The 24633-nt window shown below is 35.7% G+C and overlaps 1 protein-coding gene across 3 annotated transcripts in view; it reads right to left on the bottom strand.

Moving 5' to 3' along the window:
• Window positions 1-16707, bottom strand: part of COL15A1 (collagen type XV alpha 1 chain) — a 195569-nt gene extending 178862 nt beyond the window's left edge. For 2 of the 3 annotated variants that reach the window (XM_031945528.1, XM_031945529.1), the window contains exons 1-2: window positions 16449-16706; window positions 16275-16357 (exon numbers count right to left, since the gene is read on the bottom strand). In XM_031945528.1, the coding sequence (XP_031801388.1) occupies window positions 16275-16357; window positions 16449-16459 (94 nt within the window). In that variant the 5' untranslated portion in view covers window positions 16460-16706. Of the gene's footprint in view, window positions 1-16274; window positions 16358-16448 lie in introns of all 3 variants that reach the window. The other variant, XM_031945530.1, reaches the window with a different exon arrangement.
• Window positions 16708-24633: the final 7926 nt, after the last annotated feature.

Genomic DNA, 24633 nt, shown 5'->3' with positions numbered 1-24633 from the left:
CAGTCATTTATGCACATGTGAGCCTCAGTCTTCTTATCAGTACAATGGGCTATAATACTTTTCTGACCTAATTCCCACTATGGATCTGAGAAACTATAAAATACTAGGTGCACCTAAGTTCAGCTCCTCTTCATTTCTGATGAATGGATTTGAGGAACATGTAACAGGCAATGCCATGAAATTAAATCCTGGATTCCCCTTACCCACTGTAGACCATGGGAATGCCATTGCATTCTACCTTACTTAGGGAAAGGATAAGGCTGGGAGTGTGACTCCAGGGGATAAAAGGGGAATGAACTCATCTTTTTCACTTGTCTACTGATACCTCATGCAAGCCATTTCTCCCCTCTAATTAAACAAAGAGATAGTATAGTATAGCATAGTGGAAAGAATACTGGTCCAGTGGATAGAGCACCAACCCAGAAGTCAGGAGGGCCCGAGTTCAAATCCACTCTCAGACACTTAACACTTCTTAGCTGTGTGACTCTGGGCAAGTCACTTAACCCTAATTGCCTCAGCAAAAAAGAAAAAAACAAAAGAATACTGGTCCTGAACTGGATTCAAATCCCACTATTCTCACCCTTATTTTTGTAACCTCAAACAAGCCACTCAAGCTTCCTGTACCTCAGTTTCCCTATCTGTAAAATAAGGATCCTGGAATGATGACCTCTGGTGTGACTCAACTCCCCAGATTTATGGATCTATGGTAATAGTAAGAAATTCTATTTCTGCATTGAAAACAAAGACTATCTTTTATATCATTTAGCACCATCACATAAAGGCTCACCAGCTTCTTATTAATAAGAATTTTTTATTTTATTCCCTATTATCTTATTTATAGCTATTGCCCAAGCAGCTCTTGTCTTGTTTAAAAGCAATAAAAGAGAAGAGTTCTTTCCTTATTCTTCCCCATAGTTTTCCCCCTCCAAGGTCTAATGCAATGGCATTCCCATGACCAGTAGTAGGTAAGAAGAATCCTTTTCAAAATTTTGTTTGGGGAACCAGGATTTAATGTCATGGCATTGTCTATTACATTTTCCTTCAAGTCCCCTCAACAGCAGTGAAAAGGAGCTGAGCTTAGATTGGGAATGCAATGTGAAAATGGTCATTCTGGCAACTGAAAGGGACATATTTTTCCTAAATCTCTTCTAATTTGGCAGGTATGCCCAGAACAAATCTTGTGAATGAGCTTCAAGACATCCAAACAGATGTGCATGTGTTGGGGCGCCAAGACACAAGATAGACAGAAAAGTGTGAAATGAGGTCATGCGATTTCAGCTTGCAAGATGCTGAGGCAAAATTTGTATTTCACAAAAGCCAGTCACAACCGCCGCTCATGCATTTGAGTGTGACAAATTCTGAGGAACAAAAGACACAGCTATAAATTAAGTCATTTAGCAAATATGTTGTTTGCAGTGATCCAAAATTATTGTTTATGCATAGTGACTTAAATAAGGCTGGAGAGAAACAAAAGGCTTCAGAAATTTGTTCTACACCTGTTACCAAATATTTCTATCACTGACATAGATTATCCTACTCACTGGTGTCAAAGCAAATTGGATCTGTTTTGTATTCTAAATACAGCCCAATAACTAGCACATCAAAATGTACTTGATAGTAACAGTATCTGTAGCAGCTAATGCCCCAAGGCCATATTTTGAAATATGTTATCTCCTTTTTAATTTAAAATGCAATTTGAAAATATACAAATATTCCTTTTGGGAATGGACTATAGGAACCAAGGCTGACTATGAGGGATAATTGGATTTTTTCTGAGGATGCCCCTGACAGTATTCACCATGTTTGTCACATAGTTGAGTTGGATCTGAGAAATGAAAAAATAACTAGTCTTCCTATTTCAATCAGAGTGGAAGATACAACAGTGTCATGAGATGAGTGCTGAGCCTTAAGTCAGAAGACCTAAATTCAAGTCTTAGCTCTCACATTATAACCAAGTTATTTAATCTTTGTGTCTCAGTTTCTTCATCTCTAAAACTGAAATAACATGTATTACCTACCTTACCATTTTGTGAGATAAGGCTTTTACAAATTTTAAGAGTTACATGAATAGAAAGAATCAAAGCATCATTGAACTATAAAAAGTCATAAAGAATATGAATATGTATTGGCTCACTTAATTACCTCTGAATAATGGAACTATTTTCCCATATCTTCATGAAAAGAGATGATTTGGGAGGGAAATGTCCCATTCTACAATAAATAGGAATCATACACAATTCATCTCAAGAATCTGTTTGACTCTTTAAGAACACAGATTGACCAAAGGGAAAAATCCAGAACCAACTTTTACTCAATCCCATAGTCCTTAGCATTTTTTGTCAACTGAAATTAGTTTGTTTTATGTGGCATTGACTTTGAATTTAGTTGCTTCTGTACATGTTTATACTATCTCCAATAGTAAATTGTAAACTCCTTGAAGTCAGGAATTATTTTATTATTGTTTTCCTATACCCAGCACCTACCATAATATCTTATAGCTAGTGGATCTTGGCAAATATTTTTTGACTCACATTTGTGGAATTGAAAATATATTGGTAAGAGCAAAGACTCTACTGAAGAAAACTGGTTAAGACTGTTCCTTAGTTCTCTCCTTGGACGTTCCCCACATTTCATCAATGATTTGGGTGAAGTCATAGCAATTTGTTTGTCAAATTTGTAGAGGACATGAAATGAGAAAAGAGAGCTGCTAAATGAGATAATAGAATTATGATCCAATATGATCTTGACAGCTATGTGGAAACTAATATGATAAAATTTAATAGAGATAAATATGAAGTTCTCCACTTGGATTAAAAATTAAAAGAAAACAAATGACTACACTAATATAAAATAGATTAGATATAGCTGGAAGAAAGTTCATGTGAACAAATACCTAGGGATTCCAATGAACCAAAGCCTCAATATGAACTAGAAATATAATGTGGCAGCCAAAACAGCTAATTTAGTTTTAGCCTTACAACAATAGAAGGAAGTGTCCAGGAGTAAGGAAGGTGACAATCCAATTGTTTTCTGCCATAAACAATCCATACTAGTTCATTTCTGTGTGTCACACTTTGACGTCTCAAAGGGCAATAATGGCTTCCTGAGAGCCAAATAAGTGACTTCTCCATCCTGTTGCAGCACTTTAACTGTATGAAACTCAAAACTTTCTCTTGCCTTAATCACACCATCAGCTCCTCTTTGTCTGATAACTCTTTCTTATTTCCTATGCAGTTTAACCCACAATTTCTTATAATAGGTATCTGCTATAGAGGGCAGAGGCTTTATCCTCAGTCTCTGTAAAGGGCAGGAACTCTGGAGAAATATACTTAAACCTCAGTATGATTGATTTGATCCTACAACAAGGTGTTAACTCAGTGGAATTAAGATAAGGATTCTCTAGTTTACATGTACTTTTAGTACAGTTCTACAAGTTGACACCTATTCTACAAGAGTGACACCTATGATGATGTACTTGTAATAGAGTATTTAAATTGAGGACAAAGTCAGCCATGGAGATTCCATCAGATCAGCCTCATGGTGGCTCTCCTGCCTCCTGCACTTTCATAGTGGAAGACTGAAGGAGACAATAAAGACTTTGGACTCTATTCCTGACCATTCTCGTGGTTATCATTCTGCTGAGATCAAGACCAGTCCTGAGACCTCCAGAAAGCTAACTAGAACATTACAAGCCTCTTTTTCTTTCTATACTTTCTGTCTCAGTGACGTCTTCTATACCTATATCTTTAGTTATCATCTCTATACAGATGATTTCAAAATCTATTTCTCCTACATGACATCTATACAGAGTTTCTAGATCATATTCTTAATCCAGTCTGCTATTCACTTCTGTTTTATGGGAGAGTTCACCCCATTCACATTCACAGTTAATATAACTAATTCTGTATTCCTTGCCATCTCATTTACCCTGTTATGCTTTTCTTTTACCTTTCTCCCTTCCTCCTCAGTATTTTGCTTTTGATGACTACCTCCCTCAAATAGCCCTTCCCCTTAGAGCTCCTCCCCCTTTTTTACACCTTTCTCCTAATATTTCTGTTTCACCTTCTATTAGCTAGACCATATTCTTAACTGCTTTATGTGTATCAATGGAATCCTTCACAGATTTCCTTGTGTTAATTGTAAACTGTCCTCAAATACAACAAAGCCTTTTTAGTGGATCAGTGTTACAGATTTACACAGAGGAAGGGATCAGTCCTACTTTTTACACCACAAAAAATAAAGTAGATGAAAATACATTGTACAGATTATAAATTTATTTTACATTTCTTCCTCTCTTATATTCTACATTCCAGCCTAACTGTTCTATACTTGGTATTCTCTGAAACGGCATTCCATGTCTTGCCTGTTTCCTTGTTGGTTTTTTTTTTTTTTGGCCCATGCTTAAAATGTACTCTGTCCAATCTAGACTTTGTAAAAATTCTTGATTCCTTAAAGGATTAGCTTCAAGGACTATCATAGTTGCTAGAATTCTCTCCCTTTCCCTCAAATTATTACAAATATGCTTATCTAAATATGTATAGTATAGTATCTCCTCAGTAGATAGATTATAAGCTACTTAAGAGCAGAGACTGGTTTTTCTTTTGACATTGTAAATTCTGGGTTCCTGGAATGCTATATATCAAGAAATTCACAAATTAGGTGAAAAGTTAAGACTTCCAACTCCAATCCTGGTATTCTCATGACCTTTATGTATACATAATTCCCCTTCTTCCCCAAAATTCATTCATTCAATAAATATCTGTTAACCCTAGGACACTGTACACCCATGCAATATTTCTATGCTGGTAGAAATTCAAATACTAGATGTTGCATTAGAGGGAAAATGAAGTAACAAAAAGAGAACTCACCTCATAGTGACAACCTGGATTCAAGTCCTGTCTCAAATACATTTTATTTATGTCTTTAGACAAGTTACATAACCTTTATGTACTCTATGCAACTTTCTCTCTCTTTCTTTCTTTCTCTCTCTCTCTCTCTCTCTCTCTTTTGTATAAGTCTAAACTTTGTATACAAAGCTTACTAAAATGAAGGATGAATAAGACCAAATGAGGAGAGAAATGCTTGTTCACTGGGTGCATGTATGTTTTTTTATGTGGTCCTTCCCAATTGAAAAATTATTTGCTAAGAGTTATGACATCGTCTGAAGATGACTGCAAAAACTTACATATTTGTTAGGACTACATGAATCTTATAAAAAGAACTGATTATGCATTCAAACCCTTGTAAAGGGGTGGAAATATTCACTGCATCCTTTAAAAACCATAATACCTTAAAAATGGTCATTGGTTCAAGGATCCCTAAATTGGTTCAATGATCCAAATGGAACCTCAACAACAAAATCCTAAAGAAAGAAAATCAAATTTTGTATTATAAGAATAACAAATAATTAAGTTAAAGAAAATAAAAAATTATCAGTTAATAAATGTTTGTGAAGTACCTACAGTGGGTTAAGCACTGTGTTAAGCATTTTGAATACAAAAAGAGGAAAAATAATCACTGCCAGAAGGAACTTAGCTTTTTTGAGTGGGGGAAGGGGAGGGAGAAGGCTAGGCAATTCTTTTTGGATTATAAATTGATGAACAAGGAATATATAAGGAATAATGAATAAGGAATTTCCTATAGCCTATCCTGAAAAAGACAAGGGGAAAAAAGATATGTTGTAAATTCCTCTACTCAAGGAGATTAAACTTGGTAGGGAGATAAAACACAAACACAAATACAGCTAGCTGTAGCCAACATTAGATGGTAAGTAGATTGGAAAGTTGCAGAACAAAGAGCTAGCTACAGGACATTTGGGGTGGGGGGAGGGCAAGGTCATGCTTAAAAATTGCATTACTGGTCATTTACCAGTGACTAATGATGAATATAGAAATCATTTTTGGTTTAATATGGAGCCACTGACATCAAGTTGAGCAAAGGAAGAGATATAATAGAGAGCATTGCCTAAGAGCTTTATCCTGCCTAGGAGCCAGCAATCTTAGTCACATAACTCAGACTTAAATCCTCTCTGGTATCAAGCTCTCTTTTTCATTAATGCCAGAATTCATTTTTAAAAATCAATGAAAACTGAAACTGTTCACTTGGGGACTTGTGTCTTGGGCACATTTATTACTGAAAAATCACTGTTCTCCAACGATATTTGTTTTGTGGTTATCCCGGAGTACATGGATATGGGTATTCTTAAATACCCATGGAGCTTCCAACTGCATTAAAGTAATGAGCTTACTTAGTTGTATGGTCTGAAAGACTTTGTTATATGGCTTCATTGTAAATGGATTATCACTCTGTATGAAAGTCAGAAAGTAAAAGTGCATCTTTGGCTTCAATAAAGTATAGATCAAGTCCCTGATGAATCAGAGACAGGAAGGGCTATAAGGGACCCCCAGAGGTCATCTAGTTCAACTTATACCTGATCAAGATTCCTAAGTTTTATTTTATTTTATTAGTTTTTCTATATTGCCAAAGTATAGTAGCCACTCATGAGCCCAAACCAGATTGATGTGGAAGCTTTGACCTGCTTGCTTCTGACCAATGTCTGTTCACCCCTCATTAAGCAATCCATTGACTCCTTCTTTCCTGGGGTCTGCCATCTTGGGGTCAAATTTAGCAAGGTTATTTAATCAGCTTTAGACTTCATTTGGCTCAGAACTCTTTAATTGGGTGCCACATCCATCTTCAGTAGATGACACAGATTTGAATACTAGTATGTACTGCCATTGTGATGAAAAATATACTTCTATTGAATTAGATTACCCATATAAATGGATTAGACTGGTCACAAGGAATATTCCAAAGAAATTTCTAATAGGACTGGAATATAATACATGATTTTTTTTAACTGGATTTAGCCTTTTAATTATGTTTGACTTGGACTAATACTTGGGCAGTTTGTGTTCCCTGAGCAAATGTATCCTGGATGATAGGTAGAGAAAATAGTCCAAAAGAATGACTGAGAGGCAAACCAGCCTGAGATTTAATATTTTCTGTAGATTACACATAAAGTAGATAATTAATATTTGTCTAATTGAAAATTAGCTAGGGTAGCTAGGATGGTTAGGATAGAGTGGTGGATCTGGAGTCAGGAAGATTCATCTTCCTAAGTTCAAATCTGACCTCAGATATTTATTAGCTGTGCAACTCTGGGCAAGTCACTCAATCTTGTTTGCTTCAGTTTTCTCAACTATAAAATGAACTAAAGGAGAAAATGGCAAATCACTCCAGCATCTTTGCCAAGAAAACCCCCAAATGGGGTCATAAAGAGTCATATACTACCAAAATAACTAAACAAATTGAAAATTGACCATAAACCAAACAGAAATGCTTCAGGCCTTCAAGAACTCAGGATTTCTTTGGGTACATTGGCAAATATTAATGATTACCATGCCTCAGTAGACAGTCTTTATGACTTTCTCTGACCAAAATCAATTATTATCTCTTGATGAGGCTCTCCAAATATATTTAAGTAATGCTTTAAAGTTTATAAAATGCTTGCTTCCCATTACCTTCTTTGAGCATCAAAAGCCCTAAAAGGTTCAATAGTTAGTACAGTATTATGAATCCCATTTTAAAGATGAGGCAACTGAGGCTCAGATTTTCAGAGAAGAAGAGATTTTAACTTCCAAAGTAAAAGACTAGAAAAATTAAGAGAAATGAATGTCTTCCTGACATGGACCCAAAAGGACCCTGACATGTCTACCATTACATCATGCCGCTCTTTTAGTTAGCCTGGTCCTCAGGCAACCTATCGACAGGCCACTGCCAGATCATCTACTCAAAGTCTTTCTAGTTTGGTGGGACCTACTGGCATTCACAGGCCATTGGAATAGTCTCAAAAAATTCTAAATCAGTCCTATAACATAAGAGAACATCCTATTAGAAATTTTGTGGCAGAGGCAAAAGTAAATTAGCTAAAAATTATCACAATAGCAACTAATACAATGTATTCAAAGCAATTCTCAATTGTGGCTTCTGAGATTCTTAGAAAGCTTCATGTAAGAGAATGAAAAGGGAAGTTTAATTATCATTAAATTTCAGTGTACAATTGGAAAGCTCAACTGAATCAAAATAATTTTGCTTTTCAAACTGATAGTTCATATCCTGATGGATGGGGGAAATTAAACATGAAAGAGAGCCACCCACTTGAGGCATTTAAGCCTGAAATTAAATTTAAAAGTATGTGTCACATGAAAAAGCTGCACTGAGAGAAGCTTCTTAAGTGGAATATTAACTAGTTCATCATGTTTGCTTGAAGAAAAAAAAAAGCAGTCACTTCTCTGTTGTGTAACAAAGACCAAATATTTATCAATAATCATTTGGATATACAGAGTGTCATACAATCATGAGAAAATTGAATGCAGGATTTGAAACATGATCTTTGTAGGTGGATATACAAAATTGTAGCCATGCCTTCCTGTTCGGTTGTTTGCCCCAAATGGGTGATCTCAGTTTGCTGAAGATATTGTTCCCATTACTCCTCACAACTTCAGGGCTTCCATTCAGCCAATATACTCAGCTATCACTCCTTACTTCCATATAGTTTTAGTCACCAGTAGGACCTTTTCTCTCTTTTCATTTTCAACTTCATCCAAATTTCATGGAATCTCCTAATGGAGTGCATGCTGATGGACTTAGAGAATGCACATTTTCCCACTTCCTCCACTGTAGAATCAGCTGGGAAACAGTTACATTCCTGAATGAGTTAAGCAATCTCATCTAATTGCCTACCATAGATTCTTCATTATTTAAGAAAGATAACTAGCTTCAGAGAAACACGGGAAGACTTAAATGAATTGATTCAGAGGGAAGTAAACAGAACCAGGAAAACATTGTACACATGCAATGACTGCAACAATCTAAGCAGAAAGAAAAATAAAATGAAAATGAGCATTATGTAATTATAATGAAAAAACTTGGACCTGGTAAAAATATGAGAAACAGGGCTTCTTTTCTTTCCTTAGAGAAATGAATTATTATAGCTATGGAATGCTATGGATGCTTTCACTACATGGATTTATTGGTTGATTTGAAGAACTGTTGCTTTTCTTTTAAATATTTATTATGAGGAAAGGCTAGGTGCAGGGATAGAAGTAAAAAAAAAAAAAGTCAATACTTTTTTTAAAGAAAGATAATTAGGTAGAAGTTGGAGAGTCTTACTTTGTCCTCAAACAAGTGGGATATACTTTGTTATAATGGGGGGTGAATTCTCTGCCAGGTGTCAAAGGTAGAAAGGACATCAATGTTTGCAATCACCACAACTGAATATGGAGATTTTGGCAGGGATTTTGCTGAAATTGTAGAGCAACAAGTCTTTATTCACAGAGCAAGCTTTTGTGAGTTTGGAAGTTAGCACATGTGAGTCTAAGGACCACTAAGTCCAATAAAAAGTCCGGACAGATGGCATAAAGCTAACTGCCTTCTCTCCTATGGTAACAAAGACTTTTCAACTTCAACAGATGTTTCCAAGCATCTAATATTCAAAAACAATTATGCTAAGCACTGGGAATAAAATCAATCAATTCATTAAAATGCTTTGATTAAGTACCTACTTCAAGCTTTGAGAATACAAGTTCAAACAATGGACACCCACAATGGAAAGAAGCATTTGATCTCCCTGCTAAGAGTGATAGAGAACTGCCAGAGGAGCCACAAAGGGGTACAAGAGGTGCCCCACTGACAACACTTGGGAGGAGCAGCATGCTGGAAGATGAACTACCTGATTTCTTAGGACAGTAATCCTTTATGACTCAATAAGGATCTCAAGGAGAGAATTGCTTATGGGGAAAAAAGTATATGGAGGGTTTTGTTTTCCAAAGGTTCTCTTAGGCATTTGCTCTATTTTCTTTCTTCCATGATTCCAATAAAACTACCTATCTTTTACCTTGTGAACTGGGCACTTACACAGGGGATGTAAGAGCTTATAAGTTGTGTCACATAATGATTTGCCAAGATTGTCTGGATGAGAAGTAGGAATGAGAGAACTGAGAATTCTCCCCAAACGACCTAGCCACTAAATGTCTGGAGGCCTTCTGACACTGTTACACAAATCAGAAAATCCCAAAATAGAACTCTGAGGCAATTCATTGGCTAATATCACAAATGTCAGAAAAAAAAATTATGTAAAATTAATTTATTGTCCAACAGCATTGAAGCTGAGCTTGGAAAAAGAATAAAGGTGCCATTTTGATGGACTTAAGGCTTATGTAGGGGTTCCTCACAAATTTCTTTTGAATTTTTAACCTTTAGGTCACAGATATGCTGCAAACTTATCTCTGAATTGCTAAGTCATATCTAAATGCAAACATTTTCATTTTAAAAGAATTCCATGACATGTACTACCATCTTTTTTTTTTTCCAGATTCTATGGAAAATATAAAATGATTGTTATATACAAAATTCAACTTTGTCTTATGGAAAACAGGTTTAATATCTTTGATAACTATCACAAGATTCCCTGTCCATCACTAGAAAGAGCAAAATGTTTTCTATTTTCCAACTTCAACAAATGTTTCCAAGCATCTAATATTCAAAAACAATTATGCTAAGCACTGGGAATAAAATCAATCAATTCATTAAAATGCTTTGATTAAGCACCTACTTCAAGCTTTGAGAATACAAGTTCAAAGACTAAAACAATCCCACAGGCACAAGAAACTTATATCATACAAATTGGAGGAGACAATTATATATAGCATAAATGTGAAGCAAATAAATAAAAACTCGAAGAAGTTGACTGAAAGCTAGTTTTGGAGGGAGAGCACTGGTAGTTAAGGGATCAAGAAAGACTTCATCCAGAAGATGGTTCTTGAGCTATGCCTTAAAGGAAGGTAAAAGATATATCATTGAACCTTATCTCAAGGAACAGACAATTTAATGTGGGAGAAATGATGACATTAGCACATTAAGATAAAAAAAAGAAAGATGGATGCAAAGGAACTGTCCAAGCAAAATGTTATCACAAATTAAGTGAAGAAAAACAAAACCCTTTCACCTAGGATAGTTAGGGAAGGTTTCCAAAAGAATGTACCACTTAACTAGACCATCAAACAAAGGACAGACTTCAAAAGAGACTGAGGAAAAATGATTGAGATGTTGAAGGCAGAAACAAAGAGACAAGAAAAGGGAGATAAAGAATGGGGTGTGGAAAGAGTCCAGAATGGGTGCAATGCAGATTAGAGAAGGATGAAAAAAGATTGTGAATGATCTCAAATGCCAGTTTCAGTAGTCTATAAGGAGAGTAGCAATATATTTTCAAAGATATATTCACTGGATTAAAGACTATTTTAATAGTCTTTGAGCTGAAAAGAACCTCAGATATCATTCAATCCAACCCACTTATTTTACCGATGAGAAAGTTAGACCCAGAAATACTGAGGGATTTGCCAAAGATCACACAGCTGTAAGTAGCAGATCCAGGAGTCAAGCAAGTCCACTGGACCATGTTGCCTAAGACATGACATGAGGGATGGATCTAGAAACTGGGCCTCCAGATAGGAGATTACAGCAATAGTCTCATCGAGAAAAGATGAAAGCCTGAACTAAGGTGGAAACCAAATTGAGATTTGTTGCCAAGACTGAATTGGTGAAATGTGGCAATGAATTGGACATAATATATGCGTGGAGAGGGGGAAAGAAAGACATACAGAGACAGAGAGAGAGAGAAAGGGGGGAGAAGAAAGAGGAGGAGGAAGAAGAAAAGTTTGTGGAGGAAATGGCACAGAGACAGAGGGACACAGGGAGAGAGGGACAAAGAGAGAGTGTCAAAGATGGTTAAAGTTTTGAAACTCCTGTCAGTAAAAACAAGAATGTTAAAGGGGATCATCAGATCTTGAGAAGACTAAGAGTTCAGTTATAGATATATCAAGTTTATGGTGCCACCTGGCATTTGAAATACAGGAGAAAATAATTAATAAGCAGTAAGAACTAATGGATTGTACCTCAGAGGAAAGATGGATAAAGATACAGTTTTGGAATCATCTGCAGAGGTGATAACTGACTCCTTGGGAAACGATGAGGAGGTATAGAGATAGGAAGAGGAGAGAAAATGGAGGGGAAGGAAAAGAAGAGAGAGGTAAAGAGAAAAAAGGGGGGGAGGGAAGGAGAAAGAAAAAGAAGAAATAGTAGAATAGGGGGGAGGAGGTCCATGTTTTGGGAGGAAGAAAATGGGGAACCAGGAAAGAAAACAGAAGCAAAGATCAGAGAGGGAGATGGAGAATCATGTGAGTAGCATCATGTAATAGTAGAGGAGATACTATTAAGAAGCTTAAGGTCCTCAATGAGGTAAAATGCTACAGAGACTTTGAGAAAGAGGAATATGACAATAATGACTCACATTTGAATAGTACATTGTGATTTAGAAGACATTTTACATACATTCTTTTACTTGAGGTCAAGAAAACAGACTTAAGGATATTAAATGCTTTGCTCAACTGATCATGGCTAGTAAATAGTAGAACTAGGATTTAAACCCTAAATTTACTATTCTTTTTTCTATATCAGATTACTTGCATTTCTACTATTCCACCCATAGGGATTTTTTTTTAAAGAGCCCTTTGGGTTTAGCAATAAAGGGACATTATTGTTTTTAAAGAGAGCTATATATTATTAGAATGGTTGGAAAAGAAGTCAAATTGCAACAGGTAGGAATAAGGTAGTGGAGCCAGCAAATTTGGACTATTCATTCTAAAAGTTTGTCATGAAAGAAGAAGACTTACAAGACAATAGCTTTAGGAAGTAGTGGGGTTAATAGATTTTTTTTTAAGAACAGGAAAAACCTAAACATACTTGTAATCTGAAATAAAGGAAGGGGGGAAGTAAGGGAAGTAGTAGGAGATAGAGCAACAGACAGACAGACAAAAAGAGGGAAGGAGAGAGGAAAGGAGGGAGGGAGAGAGAGAGCACAGGGGAAGAAATAGTACTGAGAGTACAGAGAAAGGAGCTGGTCTTATAAAGAAGGAAAGTCACTTCTTTCTCCAACACTATAGAAAAAGGATGATGGCAATGTTTGGGGGAATTAAAGGAGCTCATATGGGAAAGTATCACTCTTAGAAAATTAAGAAGTGAAGTGGTCTGTCAAGCAAAGGCAGAAAGAATAGAGTTAGAGACCTGAGGAGAGAAGTAAACATATTGAATAGATGTCAGACATTCAAATGTCAAAAGGAGAAAGAATTTAAGATTGAGGAGACAATATTGCTGAAAAGACTGATGGCTAAAGAGAATGAAAAGATATTGAGGACTGAAGCTATATTCTTTCTCTTCCTTCCCAGCACCGTTTGGGAGATGTGAGTATGAGCCCTCAATGTAAGAGAGATTGGCAATCTTCCAGGGATTAGAAGTGTCAGTCCTGGTTTGAGAATGAGAGGTTTGTGTCCCTGCTTTGTTGTTCCTCCTCTGGAGGTGTCTACCTTTAAGCAATATGAATTCCCTTTTTGGGACCTTTTCTAAAAAATACCAAGTAAAAAGCCCATTGTCTTCAAAACTGACTGTCTTTTGGAATTTGTCTATGAAAGCTCTTTAATTCTATCAAATAATACTGAAGGAAGGTCACAATGAAGGTCAAGAACTAGTATAGAAGTAAGGTATAGAAGCGGTGAACAAACAAATGACTGTAGTTAGTGAGAGAAATTTCAGGTCTTGGAAATAAACATTTTTGAGTGATGGAAAAAGTGAAGGTATGGCCATCCTAGCGGATAGCTAAAATACAATGGAGTTGGAAGTCATGAGAGTTAGATATTAAAAAAACTACAAGTATCACCTTCCTAGAGTGGTTATTAATATAAATATTGAAATCGTCACATTTGAATTCAGGAAAAGGTAGAAAGAAAGACTTTCAGTTAGGAGCCAGCATCTTAGAAGGGATCCAAAAGCATGTTATGGATACCAACTCCAAAGGACATCAGTTGCTAGAGAATGGTGATAGAGTATGGAGGTGGAGGTGGCCATGGTCAATATTGAACAAAATAAAATGGTAATGGCACCTCCAGACTGTGCATGAGAGTGGCAGAATTGAAATGACTTCTTGGAGATCTGAAATCCTTAAAAGTTAGAAGTTTCCAAGTTTAAGAAGACAAGGATATTATAAAGATCTTTTATATGAAAAGGGAGTAGGTGGTACAGAAGATAGAGCACTGGACCTGGAGTTAGGAAGACCTGAGTTCAAGTTTGTCTTTAGGCACTTACCAGCTATGTGACAATGGGCAAATCATTTAATCCCATTTGCTTCACTTTCTTCATTCATAAAATGAGCTAGAGAAGGAAATGGCAAACCACTCTGCTATCTTTATAACAAAATCCAACAAAGAGTCAGAAATTACTCGAACAACAAAATATAAGGAAAAAAACTATCAGGCCTGAAACATTTTGAGAAAAAAAGCCAAAAGATTCAAGTATTTAGAATTTTTACAAAAGATATGTGATTTAGCAAACCTTAAATCTTATAGGTCTTATTTCCTGGAGAGAGAAACAACATGGCATAGGAGGAGAGTTGATTCAAAATAAGGATGGTTTGGGTCACCTCAGAGCCACAGAAAACTCCCTAAGTCTGACTTTCAGAAAAGATGCTACCTACATAGGTAGAGAGAGTTTCTTCATTTGGGAATTCCCTTTATCAACAAAATCATAGATTCCATTTCTTTTTGTGTTTCTTGGAAGGTATCATATCTTGTAAACCTGAGTTCCCTAAGTATCTAGCACTGGGCTAGGAATAGTAAATGTTTGTTCAATGGACAAAAGAATGAATGAATCTTGAACTGGGTGAACAGATTTCATGAACTTGCTAAAATTACATGACTTTTTCTGTAAAAATTCTAAATGTCTGGATTATTTTTGTTTTTTTTTTTTTCTTATTTTTAATAGGAAGAAACAGATATTCAGGGAGTTATAGTTACTTACCCAGGTTCACACAGTGTCAAAAGGTAGAATTTGAAACCAGTTCCTTTGACTGTAAATGCACTTTTCACTGTACCATTTTGTCTTCAGGATAGAATAATTCCACATTCTATTCATAAAAGAGCCATTAGGGAAACTGCCTTGGAGCTCTCCAAAATGGAATGAGCTGTCATTATAAATAGCTATTCTATAATTGATTTGAACATAAGAACCTGTTCCCTATTACCATTTGGGGAGCTTCTTTCAAGAGAAGTCATCATCCCTTACCTTTCTTGGCCTGCTAGAGAGCCCAAATGAATTTAATCCATTTTAATAGCAGCCAAGGATGCGCCCAATCTTAAAAAACCAACAGTTCCCTTTGAAGTTTCCTCTACTCTAGAGAAGGAATAACTTTAGGGTATTCTAAAATGAATGTAAATTGTAGAATCCTGTCTGAATTCCTCTGATAAGCAGTATTATTTGACATACTCATTGGAAAAAAATCCCCAAAGCTCAAGAGTTCAAAAGATCTTCCCTCAAAGGTACTCTTGTTCAACTTCTGCCTATGCCATTAATTCCCTCTACCACATCTCTAACAAGTGGTCCCCCTCCCTTTGCCAGCAGACCTCCAGTAACAGGACTTTCTAGAGGCAACCTATTCCACTTCGGATCATAGTTAATTTCTTAGCAATTATTCAGAGAATAGAGAACCAGAATTATACTCTCTTGAATTAAAATGCATTACCTCTTAAAGATGTGAGCCTAGGTAAGTTGTGCCCCAAGAAGCAAAGCCTACACTTTGGGCATTATAAAAAGGGAAAATATTTTACATGTGGAAAGGAAAATTTTTTTCTCCACAAACTTATTTTAGTTTTAATTCTTTCTGTTTTCCCACTGAGATCATCTAATGGTAGTCATACTCACTTGGGGCATCAACTTGGAGCTGGGCATTCATATATATATATATATATATATATATATATATATATATATATACCCACCCAACTTTCCTACAATATTCTGAGCATCCATCTTCAGCAATCCTTATTATAGCTTTTTTCCTCCTTGCTTCTCTTCATCAGTGTATTTTGTAAGCCTCAGTGTACTTGGGGAACTCAAAATACACTTTAATGTTACATTGGGAACTGTCAGTGAATAATTTCACAACAAGCTCTCTTAAGTAGAAAGATTACTTTCTCCTTCTCCATTTATGTTCAGGAATGACGAGCAGTTGCTGCCAGTAACTTTTCCCAAATTCCTTAAGGAACAACGGTTAGCAAGTACAGTTAGATTCTCTACAAGTATCATCCTGCTGTTTGGGACATCATTTCTTTCCCCTAATTTTATCTGTAAATTACTAAATGGATGTGGAGCGGGGGAAAATTTCTTACCTTCCGTATTCTGAGCGAGGATGCCGGCAGCAATCAGTGCTTGCCAGAGCAGGACAGGCAAACCCCAGGACCCCCAGTTCTGCCTAAAAGAGTTTATCAAGGAAAGGGAATAGGTTAAGATGGAAAGCATGGGACAAACTGCTTTAAGAGAAAGAATAGAAGTAGAACTTGTACCTTGCAAGCATTTTCGAGAAGTTTGCTGAGAGAGACTAAGTGAACAAACTGCATGAGTTTGCACTTAGGGAACAGAGAGAGGAAAAAAGTCGCAACAAGTTGAAATCCGCTGTCTCTCCGTCTGCATCGGGAGGAGAATGAACAAAGGCAGCTCTCAGGGTCTCCGGCTCTTTAAGTGACTCATTGCAATCAGTGCAGCAACTGAAATCTGATTCCTTGCAGCACTGCCTTTCCGACCACCGCCCTGAACTCCTTAACTGTCTCTCCCACCTTATTAACTTAAATCTACTTTCTTTTACCTTTCCCCCATGTGCTCTCTATAGCCAGAATATGGTGTATTACATCTATGTATGTGTATATATACTCCACACCCTTTTTCTTCCGTTGACACCTTCATTCCAATAAAACTCGACCTTAGACATCCTTCTTGTATATATAGGCAGCATTATGTTACATTGTGTAGATTGCCTAAGTTTTACAGTTAAGATTTAAAAATAAATTTTGCCCAGCTATAACTTAGGTAAACTTTCATCTGTATGAGGTACATAAATATCAAACCAATGACAAAATTCTCTAAACTTAAACAGGGAAAGGAATGTGGAGTGGACCTCTGATTTCACTGGTATAGGTGAAAAGCAGCAAGGGGTAATTGACAATAATTGAGTTTAAAGCCAGGAAGATCTGAGTTGGAGATCCTGCCTTTGACAAATACTGGCTCTGCCATTCCCCGCAAGTTAGTTAACCTCTCAGTGCCCAGGCAACTTTCAAAGACTAAAAATTGCAAAGAACGTGTCCATCTGAAATAATAAAGAGAGTTTCCTCATCTAAGAAGTCTAAATAAATTATTGGTTTCTAGGCTTTAGGTGGTGTGAGCCAATGGAAATACATAGAGGTCACTAGATTTGTATCACCAGGTAATGATGTCTATGTAAAATATTCTTTTTTTATATAATTATAACTTTTTTATTGACAGAACTCATGCCTGGGTAATTTTTTATAACATTATCCCTTGCACTCACTTCTGTTACCACTTTTCCCCTCCCTCCACCCCCTTCCCCAGATGGCAAGCAGTCCTATACATGTTAAATATGTCACAGTATATCCTAGATACAATATATATGTGCAGAACCAAACAGTTCTCTTGTTGCACAGGGAGAATTGGATTCAGAAGGTAAAAATAACCCGGGAAGAAGAACGAAAATGCAAACAGTTTACATTCATTTCCCAGTGTTCTTTCTTTGGGTATAGCTGTTTCTGTCCATCATTGATCAATTGAAACTGAGTTAGATCTTCTCTTTGTTGAAAAAATCCATTTCCATCAGAATACATCTTCATACAGTATCATTGTTGAAGTATATAATGATCTCCTGGTTCTGCTCATTTCACTCAGCATAAATTCATGTAAGTCTCTCCAAGCCTCTCTGTATTCATCCTGCTGATCGTTTCTTACAGAACAATAATGTTCCATATATGTAAAATATTCTTAATGCAGATAGCTAAATTTGACTTAAAATTGTGAAGCTTTCTGATACAGATAAACAGTTTTTTTTTTTTTTTGTATCAGATGTCAATTCACTTAACTGTTCCTTTGAAACTCAAGATCTTCAATAAATCAATCAATCAGGCTATTTATCAGTCACTACACTAGGTAGAGGACATACAAAGACAAAAGTAAAACAGTCCTTGTCCTTTCCAAGCTATCTGAGAGAAGCAATAATAATTAACTAGCATTTATATAGCATTTCAAGATTTTCAAAGTACTATGTTATCCATATACAAATGTATATCAATTTATATCAAATGAGATTTTTTACATATATCAAATGAGATTTTATACATAAATCAAATGAAGATCAAATAAGATTTTGTGTACATATCAAATGATATTTACATATAATACAAATGTGCATATAAAATTTTCATTTAGTCATTTGATTTTAAATATATGTGGAAATTTTCATTTAATATTTACACATATATGTAAATGTAGTGATACATAATCTCATATGAAATATACACACATACACTATAGATATGTATATTTATATAAATAGTGCTATATTATCTCATATATACACGTATGTAGTGCTTTTCAAATCTTACATGTACATATATGCATATGTATATACAGAATAATAGTGTATATATATATACATTACATACTTGTATTATACATTATATACACATGTATGATATATTGTCATTTCATACATATATACACAAATGTATATGTGCATATATGTGTACATATAAGGGGTGTAAACACACACATATGTAATCTCTTTTGATCCTCATCACAACTCTGAGAGGTACATATTATCCCTATTTTATACTTAAGGAAATTGTGAAAGAGATTAAGTGATTTGCCTAGAGTCACACACCTAGTACTTGCCTGAGGGAGGATTCAAATTCAGGTTTTCCTGATTCTAGACTCATCATCACCAGTCCCTACTGCAGCATCCAACTGACCAAAAAAAAAATCTATCCATTCATCCATTTATTTATCTAAAAAATAGATACAAGGTGAACTTAGATAGAAAACTAATCACTGGGGGGAAAAAACCCAACAGGAAAGATTCTGTATAGAATGAAGGTCTTGAAATAATTGTAGATTCTAAAAAGTGAAGTTGAGAGAATGTATTCCAGACATAGGCGATAGATAGGACAAAGGTATGAAGATGCACAAAATGATAATATTTCTACTTCCTGTATCAGAAAATTATGAGATAAAGAATTGGTAAACCCTATAATTGGGACATAGCCTTTGAGAACCCATGGTCATCTCTGGACCATAATAAAGCACTGAAGAACTTTATTCATAGTTTATATTCAATAAATACTTCCTGAATTTCATGGAATTTTATAAGAATTTAATTCTGTACTCAAAGTTGTAAACTCACTGATTTGGAAGTTCCTTTCAACTATGAACCTATTCATACCTGTTTTCTGTGTGTGTGTGTGTGTGTGTGTGTGTGTTTCTGTCTCTCTGTCTCTCTATCTGTTTCTGGCTCTGTCTCTGTGTCTGTGTGTGTGTCTTCTCTGTCTTTCTGTCTGTCAATCTCTGTCACTCTGTCATTCTGTCTCTGTCTCTGTCTCTGTTTTTCTCTCTTTCTCTTTCTCTCACTCATTCTCTCTCTCTTTCTCTCTCTCTCTCTCTCTCTCTCTCTCTCTCTCTCTCTCTCTCTCTCTCTCACACACACACACACACACACACACACACACACACACACACACATACCACATTCCTCTGATTGTACCCTCGTATCATGGTAGCATTGTACTGACTTTTTCTGAATCTTTGGTGACTATAAGCTTATGTATTCTTTGCCTTCTAGAATATTGTATTTTCATCCTCTCTGGTCTTTCATAGTTGAATGAGATAAACTGAGTGAAGACTTCTCATAAGAATGTGGTCTATGCCCTATGCCCTATTTGTGACTTGAGATTTTACAATAACAAATTGAGTTATAGCTAAAAGCTGCAGGTGTTCCATTATCTTAGATAAACAAACATTTCCCTCCTGTCCCCACCTGACCATTTCATTATATTGACTAACATTCTTTGTTTCTGGGGTAGATAGATATTTAGTTTCTGGGTAAATTAATTCCCCCAACCAATGGCAAAAGAGGTCAGAAGGGGGTGTGGGGGCTTCTGCATTAGGGTGTATTTAATCCTGTGTCTGTTGTACTTTGCATTACAACTTTTTTATGAACCCAAAAGATTTTTTTGGGGGGGTTGCTTTTTACCTTGAGAATCTCTTATTTAAATTTGGGTAAGGATTGCTGTCCCACATAGTGGCAGTTATTACATCACATGGAGTCTCACTATGAATTTTCAGTATTTGAATGGTTTCCTTTAAGAGACTTGTAGGAGACTTTCTTTGACTTGGAGCCTGTGACTTTGAATTATACTGTCCTGGAAGTTTTTATTTGGGGCTTTCTTTCAGGAGATAATTGATGAATTTGTTTTTCTGTTTTCATGTTCCCTAGTAGATTTGGGCAATTTTCTTTTAAGGCTTCTTGAAATATTTTGTTTGTGCTTTAAAAAAAAAAAGTTGTGGCTTTTCCATAGTCCAATCATCATAAGTTTTTTCTCCTTAATATGTTTTTCAGGTTAGTTATTTTTTGTGACATACATAATAATTTCAGGTTAGTTATTTTTTGTGACATACATAATAACATTTTGTTTTATTTTTTCAGCCTTTTGATTTTTTAAAACATTTTTTATCTCATGTAGTCATTAACTAATATTTGATCCATTATAATTTTCTGGAAATTTGTTGCACTAGCAAGATTCTATATCTTTCATAATGCTGATAATTCTTTTTCCAATTATTTTTTCTATAGCTCTCATTTCTTTTCCATTTTGTCCTCTCATTTCCCTTATTTAAAAATTTTAAACTCTTTTTAAAACTTTCATCATCTCTCCCAGGAATTCTAGTTGAATTTCTCATTTTGAGTTTTTCTCTAACTCTTTGCTTATAGATGTTTTGGAATATGTCTGGAATGTACTTATGACAATAAGAGATTTTTATGATGGGATTTTTTCTCATTCTTCTAGCCTACTTCATATTTTGATGTTACTTTAAGCTCTGCTATACTTCTAGAAGAAAGATACAGATTATACCTGTTGTGTTTTCTTGGGGTATGAGTATTATATTATTTCAGGATCTTGAGCATTCAGTCTGGGGACTTGCAAGCTTTCAATGCTTCTAAAGTAGTACAACTGAGGACAAAGTCTTATCACTCACCCCCCTGCTCTTAATTTTTCAAATTCTTCATCTAAGTTTAGGGATAAGCAACAATAAACTCCTATTAGGCTCAGCTGGGAGGTTTTTCTCATTCATAGTAACAAACTTCCCATCTTCCCTTTGGTTTGGGAATATTTGCACTGGTTACTACTCTTCAGGCTTCAGACTGGGTTAGAAGCTAGAAAGAAAACTCTGCTCCACGCCTGGGGTCTAAGCCACATCACTGCTGTTATTGGCTTCCAAAGCTGTGCCTCTTTCTATTTACCACATTGTGTTCCTTATCCTAGAATAGAATGACAATCCACAGTTCAGGTACTTCAGCTTGCCCTGGATGTGAGACTCAGAACTAGTTAGTGGCAAAATTGCCAGTTGGTAGCCATCCCTGTCATGGTATCTTGGTGTGGATCTGGAACCTGTTCTCGCCCTGGTACATGATGTCTCACTGCCATAGAGTGCTTTGGGCAGCCACTTGTGGCCAGACCCCAACCACATTGGTCACAAACCTCTCAGAGCCCTGGGCCAAACTAGGCTGGGAAAATGGCTCATTGTGACTTTTTTCCCTTGGATTTTCCTAAAAGGATTCACTCTGGTACATTTTCTAGATCTGTTTAGAAGAATTGTCTTTTATTTTTGAGGGTGTAGGAGTTAGCTCATTATAAAGCATTCTGTTACTCTACCACCATCTTAATTCTGCCTCTAATTCAGTTTTTTTAATAATAGATTTTTTATTTTTCAAAATACATGCAAAGATAGTTTTCAACATTCATCCTTGTAAAAGCTTGTGTTCCAAATTTTTTCCCTCCCTCCTCACCTGACACTTCTCCTAGACAGACAGTAATACATCATAGGTTAAATTTATGCAATTCTTCTAAACATTATCACGTTTATCATGCTGCACAAATAGTTCAGGGACTTTAAACCCAGTTTCCATGAACCCAAAAAAGATTCATGGCTAGATTTCAGGGGATAATGAATTGGATGGGAAAAATGTACATCTTTATTTTTCACTAACCTTTAACTAAAATATATCATTTCTTTCATTTATTTAAATATAATCTAAAATGGGATCCACAAGTTTCACTAGACTTTCATGATGTGAAAAAAGAGAAGAATCTTTAATCTAGTCTAATTCATTCATTTTACATTTGAGGAAAATGAAATCCAATAAGGTATGTATACAGTAAGGTATGTCTACAAGAATGTATACCTGTTCAAGGCTGCATAGCTATTGTCAGAGTTGGAATTTGAATCCAAATCTTCTGAATCTAGAGCCACCATGATACCATTTATAGACTTAGAGTTGCCTAGACCACCAAGTGCTTAAATGATATTTCTGGGATCATAAAGCCAATATGTGTCAGAGGCTGTATTCAACCATGTCTCCTTGTCTTCAACATCAGTCCTCTATCCAGTATACTACACTGCTCACAAATCACTGATATATTAATGAGATAGCTTGTAATTCAACCAACTTAATGTGAAATTATACTTATGTTCATCTAAAATTCCCAAACCTTATTAGCATAAAACTATGACGTCAATATTAACACAAAGTTCTATTTGATGGCATGTTTTGGGGTCTCTGCTTTTTCCCTTTTACCTTTCTTGGAGAACTGAACCATTCTTATGAGCTATTTCCATTATTTCCCATTTGTCTCACACTAGTATGTGAAATAAATCTTCCCCTCAAACCAAGTCAAGTCTCCTCATTGTTCTCTGAGTATACTGTACTGATTTCCATATCTATCCCTTTGTTCACGTTCCTTCCTGATCTAGAATCCTTTCTCCTTTGCTCTCTGTCTTTTCTGAATCTCACACATTCTTCAGGATCAAGTTTAAATGTTACCTCCTCCAAGAAATTATTTTCAACAATTTTAGTTTTCAGTTCTTGATTTCTCTATTCTAATCTTGCTTCCCATCATTTTAACATGCCAATTTTTTTTTAAATTCACTCTATGCCTTCTTTAAAACTTTATTATTACAAAGCGGTCACAAAGTAGTTCATGCATTTCTTCCCCCTTCCCACTCCATTCTACAGATGAAGAAATTGGAATTCACTATAAGGTGAAAGATTTGCTCAAAGTAATACAAGAAATGTGTCAAAAACAGAAATTGACCATCTTCTGATTTCCAGACCATTGTTTTTACCATCATACCATAGTATTTTCCTAATAGCATTTGAGCTTTCTTCCTGTCTCTTCACCTATCATCTGTTCTTTTGCATTATTATAAAATTTTTTAGAGAGAGGTATAAGCTTTTTCCTCTAATCTCCTAACGATAGGTTATCATCAATTCTTTTTTTTTTAATTGATTTTTTTTCTACTTCCATTTCTCCAGTAATAGGTTCTTCCCCTCTCAGAGAATTGAGTCTTATGACAAAAATAAAAATAGGGGCAAATAGATAAGCAAATTAAGAATATTTCAAAACATTGATATGCAGTGCTATATATCCACAATCATATCCTGTCTCTTCCTCTGCAAAGTCTTTTTTATCTGTCTTCCTTGGGGTCAAACTTGGTCGATATGATTTTGCAATATTTAATTTTAAGTGTAGTCAGAGTATATATTGTTTTCATGATTCTGCCCACTGCATTTTGCATTGATTTATGTAAGTCTTCCAAATACTTTTAACATTGGAGGGCCACAGATTGTGGAAGTCCTTCAAATGGAAGGCAAGGCATTTACAATTTGTAGGCAATAAGATGTCATTAAAGGTTTTTGGGTGATATGAAGCAAAAGCAAAGCTGGGATGGATCAGAAGAGAGAGAGAAATACGGGAGATAATTGAAGTATTCCAGACATGAAGAGATGAAAGACTAGATTAGGCTGAACTACCAAGCATTCCAACTCTACTGCAGAGAGCACAACTCTGTTGGGCTGACCACATTTTTTGAATGCCAAATGTACGCTCATCAAAATTTTATTTCATGGAGAACTCACACAGGGAAAGCTTTCACCAGGTGGTCAGAAAAACCAAAACAAGGACATTCTGAAGATATCTCTTAAGAAGTTTAGAATCGATTGTATGACATGGGAAACACTAGCACAGGACTGCCCAGCATGGGGTACCCTCATCTGAGAAAATGCTGTGCTTTATGAATGAAACAATGAATTAGCCCAAAGGAAATATGAAATGCACAAAATTAGAGAAGCTACCCCAAATGTTCATGATCTATCTGACCTGGAGCAGAGTATTCTGAGCTCATATTGGTCTGATCAGCCATAGTCAGACAGACTGTAACTGGACTCTAATATAGTGATGCCATTTTGGTCCTTTTCAAAAATGAAGGACAACAACCAATATCTTGAGATAGCTAGATACACACAAAATATATTCAGAACGGAATGAATAGAAGAAAAATCAAAGATTTCTCCAAAAACCTGGATGTTGAAGATTATCTTGTCTGTTTCTCATTTTGAAGTTGGAGATTATA

This window comes from Sarcophilus harrisii, chromosome 1 (genome assembly GCF_902635505.1).
Source record: "Sarcophilus harrisii chromosome 1, mSarHar1.11, whole genome shotgun sequence".
In the NCBI taxonomy this organism is placed as follows: domain Eukaryota; kingdom Metazoa; phylum Chordata; class Mammalia; order Dasyuromorphia; family Dasyuridae; genus Sarcophilus; species Sarcophilus harrisii.
The sequence above is the reverse complement of the archived record's forward strand: the minus strand, read 5'-3'. Positions and strand labels throughout refer to the sequence as shown.